The sequence below is a fragment of the Panthera uncia genome (genome assembly GCF_023721935.1).
Source record: "Panthera uncia isolate 11264 chromosome B3 unlocalized genomic scaffold, Puncia_PCG_1.0 HiC_scaffold_1, whole genome shotgun sequence".
Lineage (NCBI taxonomy): Eukaryota > Metazoa > Chordata > Mammalia > Carnivora > Felidae > Panthera > Panthera uncia.
The window spans coordinates 833,086-838,490 of NW_026057582.1; the positions used below are offsets into that span (position 1 = coordinate 833,086).

Here is a 5,405-nt window from a genome sequence, read left to right on the forward strand (position 1 = left end):
GTGACGTTACCCTGGGAGACAAGGAGGTGACCGCTAGAGACAGCAAGTTCAAAATGCCCAAGTTCAAGATGCCATCCTTCGGTGCCTCGGCACCAAGCAAGTCCTTGGAGGCCGCGGTGGACGTGTCCCTGCCCAAGATCAAGGCGGAAGTGTCCCTGCCCTCCATGGAAGCTGAGGTCAAGTCCAGTGATGTGACCGTTGAGCTGCCATCTGCCGACCTAGAGGTCAAGACTGCCATGGTGGGCATGAAGCTTCCAGAAGGCCAAATACCTGAAGGGGAGCTCCAGGAACCCACCGCAGGAGCCGGAGTCAAAGGGCACCTGCCCAAGGTGCACATACCCAGCATGAAGATGCCCAAAGTGGACTTTAAGGCACCCCAGGTGGACATCAAGGGGCCCAAGGTGGACATGAAGGCCCCCCAGGTGGACATCAAGGGGCCCAAGGTGGACCTGAAGGGCCCAAAAGTGGAGGTGAGCGTGCCCGACGTGGATGTGACCCTGCCCATTGCAGACGTAGACGTCCAGGCATCCACCGCCAAGTTGGAGGGTGACGTTACCCTGGGAGACAAGGAGGTGACCGCTAGAGACAGCAAGTTCAAAATGCCCAAGTTCAAGATGCCGTCCTTTGGTGCCTCAGCGCCAAGCAAGTCCTTGGAGGCCGCGGTGGACGTTTCCGTGCCTAAGATCCAGGCGGAAGTGTCCCTGCCTTCCATGGAAGCTGAGGTCAAGACCAGTGATGTGACCGTTGAGCTGCCAGCTGCTGACCTAGAACTCAAGACTTCCACGGTGGGCCAGAAGCTCCCTGATGTTCAGGTGCCCGAGGGAGAGTTCCAGGAGCCCTCAGCAGGAGCCGGGTTCAAAGGGCACCTGCCCAAGGTGCACATGCCCAGCATCAAGATGCCCAAAGTGGACATCAAAGCCCCCCAGGTGGACATCAAGGGGCCCAAGGTGGACATCAAGGGACCCAAAGTGGAGGTGAGCGCCCCTGACGTGGATGTGACCCTGCCCAGTGTGGAGATGGATGTCCAGGCACCCACCGCCAAGTTGGAGGGTGACGTTACCCTGGGAGACAAGGAGGTGACCGCTAGAGACAGCAAGTTCAAAATGCCCAAGTTCAAGATGCCGTCCTTCGGTGCCTCAGAGCCAAGCAAGTCCTTGGAGGCCGCGGTGGACGTGTCCCTGCCCAAGATCCAGGCGGAAATGTCCCTGCCCTCCATGGGTGCTGAGGTCAAGTCCAGTGATGTGACCGTTGAGCTGCCATCTGCCGACCTAGAACTCAAGGCTGCCATGGTAGCCGAGGAGGTCCCGGAGATCGAAATGCCCGAGGGGGAGCCTCAGGAACCCTCAGCAGGAGCCGGACTCAAAGGGCACGTGCCCAAGGTGCACATGCCCAGCGTGAAGATGCCCAAAGTGGACTTTAAGGCACCCCAGGTGGACATCAAGGGCCCCAAGGTGGACGTGAAGACCGCCGAAGGGGAGTTGAGTGCCCCCGACATGGATGTGACCCTGCCCAGCGTGGAGTTGGACGCCCAGTCACCCAGGACTAAGTCAGATGTGGATATGTCCTCTCGGAACCTGGAATTGTTTTCTAAAGGAAGCAAGTTGAAGTTTCCTAAAATCAACATTTCTTCTTCTGGTCACCCCAGTAGTAAGTCCTCTCTGGTCTCTCCACCTGTTGAGGGAATTGCCAAAGATGTTGACCTCAGTCCTTCTTCTGGCCCCATGGATCCCGTCGTACGTGCTCGTGATGAGGATGCCGTCCCAGTCAAAGGTGACGTAGGTCTCTCAATTGGGAAAGATGGAGGTCGAAGCAAAAGCAAAAAATCCCATTTTAAACTCCCCAAAGTCTTTTCTCCACCTGGGAAAACCCCTAAAGTGTTCTTAGCTTTTGGAGGAGATGTTGCCATGCGTTCGCCTCCGAGCGAGTCTGGGCATGGCGGGTCCCCGGGGCTGTCCAGTACTTCTGAAACTTCCCTGCCGGAGTCCCGGCCCGGCTGGCTCAGTGGTCCCCGTGGGGATTCCTCTAGCCTCATTCCGGGTGAGGACGTCACACTTACAAAGTACCAGGTGACCATCCCCCGTGACCCCGCCTCCCCCGAGCTGCCCTGTGTAGGCCTGTCTGGGTCCCAGGCGGAGTCTCAGTTGCCCAGCGTGGCCGGTGCCGTGGACTCCCCATCCAGCGAGAATATTCTGCTGTCCCAGCCTGACGGCCACAGTGGCCCAGTGCACACCGTATTTCCTGAATCTTATGGCCGCGTGACTTTTCCTAAATTTCATCGGCCAAAGTTCCAACTGTCATCCCCCCAGTCAGCAGCTGGCATGGCGGAGCCCGGAGCTGCAGAGGGTGTCCCCGCCCTGTCCCCTCCCCTCCCTGAGTGGGGACCGCACTCCTCGGCCAGGGAAGCCACGGGGTTCCCCTTGCCAGGCAGTCAGTTGCCGTCTGCAGGTGTCTCTGTGTCCACGGTGGCAGAGGGACATGTGGGCACCGCGGGGACATCAGCAGTGGCTGGAGGGGAAGCCCCAGCCGGAGACGCGGAGCCTGAGGGCAGGGGCGGTCCTGTGAGAGCACCAAGAGTCAAGCTTCCCTCTTTCCGCTGGTCCCCAAAAAAGGGGGCGGAGTCCAAAGCAGCCCCTGGACCCGCCCTGCCACCGGGGGTTTCCCTGCCACCAGCAGCAGCAGGTGAGGATGTGAGTCTTGGGCAGGAGGGAGAGAAGGGGGTGGTCAGAGCACCCGCCCTCGCCCTACTGAAGGTCTCACCTCCCACAATGACGGCTTCCACAGGAGGGGCCGGCGGAAGTGGCGGGGGCGGGGGTGCAGGTGCAGCAGCTGGGCCCCCAGAAGGAGCGGAGGTGACCCTCCGCCCCGCACAGGCCCACGCTCCCGGTGCCGGCTTCGTCGAAGATGCGCTCAGACCCGCCGAGGCCCCGCGGGAGGCGAGCCTGTCCACCCGTGGCCCGTCCCTTGGAGACAGCAGCAGAGAGCACGGTCTTGGGGACAGCTCGCAAAGCCAGCTTTGTGGGGAGGTGATGGCCCCCTCAACAGAGGTCCCCCTGCAGCCGTCCCGGACAACCCCAGATGCCGCCTCCCCCACGGAGGGGAGCCCAGCGCGGGAGGCGCCAGCGGGAGTCACCCCGGCCGGCCCCAGGGAGAGCTGGTTTAGAATGCCCGCACTGCGTCTGCCCAGCTTCAGGCGCCCCTCCAAGGAGAGGCCTGGGTCTGCAGGGCTGGGGGCTCAGGGGCCCGCGCCTGCCACCAGTGCGCCAGGGGAGGGACAGGCACCGACCACAGTCCGGAGTCAGGGTGTCCCTGTTCCTGAGTCCGAGGAGGAGACGACTGAGTGCCCGCGGCCCCTGGAGGCCGGTGCCGACGTGGGAGCCACTGGCATCGAGGCTTCTCACACAGATGTTCCGCAGAGGAATCTAGACCTTCAGGCCCCTGCTGCCGGCATGTCCGCTCCCGAGGTCAGGGTCCGGCCAGGCGCAGGCTCCCTGCCCCTCCGGGTGTGCGGGACACTTGCAGAGCCCCGTGGGCCTCCAGGAGAAGCAGGCCAGCGCCCCCTTGCTGGGACAGCAGCAGCGCAGGGCCCGGCCGGGGGCGCTGAGGAGCCGCCTCCCCAGCCCGAAGGCCCCCTCAGACTGAGGGCCTCCAGTACCGACGTGCCGTCCCAGGTTTCCGTGGTCAACGTGGGTCAAGTCTGGGAGGACTCTGTGCTCACCGTCCAGTTCCCCAAGTTAAAGGTTCCGAGGTTCAGCTTCCCAGCCCCCAGTGCGGAGGCTGACGTTTTCGTGCCCCGTGTCAGAGAGCTGCCGTCCCCACAGAGCCATCCTGACACTGCCCTGCTCGGGCAAAGCCCCGGCGCCCGGGACGCCGGCGTCCTGAAGGCGCCCGAGGCCGTCCCCTCAGAAGCCGCCCCCATCTGTAAGGTCAGGGTGCACATTCAGAGCGCGGAGGCCGAGAGCAGGCAGGTCACCGTACAAAGCACGGTGACAGCCGTGTACACAGAGCTCTCGGAGCCCGAGGCTTTTCCTGCCCGGATCGTGCGGGAGTCAGAGGTCCCTGCGTCAGAGGCCCAAACGCCTTCCTATGGGTTCTCCTTACTAAAGGGGAGGGTCCCTGAGCCCACCGCTGGGTCGCAGGTACACGCGGCGACTGCGGACCCTGGGCCAAGAGGGCGCCTTCAGGAGCCAGCCCCAGGAGCAGGACCTGTTTCTGGAGACCCACAGCCTGACACCGGAGAGCCCTTTGAAATTCTCTCTCCCGATGGAGACGTGCCGGGAATGCCAGCCTGCTCTTCTGACCTGCGCTCTGGCCATGGGCGTGCAGACAGCTGTTCTGACGAGGAGCCCGCGGAAATTCTCGAGTTCCCGCCGGAAGAGGGCCGGGAGGCGGCGGCTGCCCTGGCCGAGGAGGACGGGGCCCCCAGAGCAAAAGCAGAAGGTAAAAGGTCCTCCGGCCTGTTCCGGTTTTGGCTCCCCAGCATCGGGTTTTCCTCCTCTGTCGCCGAGGCCAGCGCTGACCCCCAGGCCGAAGCCCCGAGACCCGCTCCGGTCCAGACGCAGCCCGAGGCGCGGCCGCCGCACCCGCAGGAGAGAGCGGGCTGGTTTCGATTGCCCAGGTTGGGCTTCTCCTCGTCTCCCACCAAGAAAAGCAAGAGCGCGGAGGTGGAGGCGGAGACGGAGGCGGGTCCGGCCGAGCAGCACCTCCAGGAAGAGGCAGGCACCTTCTTTGACGCCCGAGAAAGCTTCTCCCCCGAGGAGCAGGAAGAGGGGGGGTCGGCGGAGGCCGCGGGCTCCGGGGCGATGGTGGCCTCCGCGGCGAGAACTGAGCTGATCCTGCTGGAGGGGGACGGAGCCGCCAGCCGGCCCCCGGCGCCCAGGCCCGGCAGCGAATGAGGGCCGGGCAGGGGAGACCCTTCCCCGGAGGACGGGTGCCCAAACGAAATCCCGACGCAGAGGCCCCGCCGCGCACGGGGCTCCCGTCCCGCGGCCCACGGGACTGAGGCACAGGGCGGCGGTGCCCGGACGGACGTGGCCCTCCAGGGCGGGAGCCCTGTGGGGACCCCCGGGGTGGCGGGGCCGCGGAGGGTGTAGTAGTTTCGCTGTCCTGTAGCCCCTGCCTGGTCCCGCCCCGTCTCAGGTGGAGTCTGGCGCCTTCCAGAGAGCCCCCTGCCTGCTTGCCTGTCACGAGCTCACTCCCGGCCTCACCCAGGCGAGCTTGGGGACGACACGCGACACACGCACGCGGGGCAGAGGGAGGTGGCTGTGGGCGGGTGAGCCAGCCGAGGGGGCACCCGTCCGTGCCCGCACGGCCCCGCACGGCCCCGCGCGGTCCCCGAGCCCCTTCGCGCACACGCTGCCACCAGCCCCCCCCCCCCCCCCCCCCCCCCCCCCCCCCCCCCGCCCCCC

General features: G+C 65.1%; 1 protein-coding gene across 1 annotated transcript in view; it reads left to right on the plus strand.

Moving 5' to 3' along the window:
* AHNAK2 (AHNAK nucleoprotein 2) overlaps window positions 1–5,286 on the plus strand; it is a 22,310-nt gene extending 17,024 nt beyond the window's left edge. The window contains exon 10 of the mRNA XM_049611970.1: window positions 177–5,286. Within this exon, the coding sequence (XP_049467927.1) occupies window positions 177–4,892 (4,716 nt within the window). The 3' untranslated portion in view covers window positions 4,893–5,286. The remainder of the gene's footprint in view (window positions 1–176) is intronic.
* The last annotated feature ends 119 nt before the right edge of the window (window positions 5,287–5,405 follow it).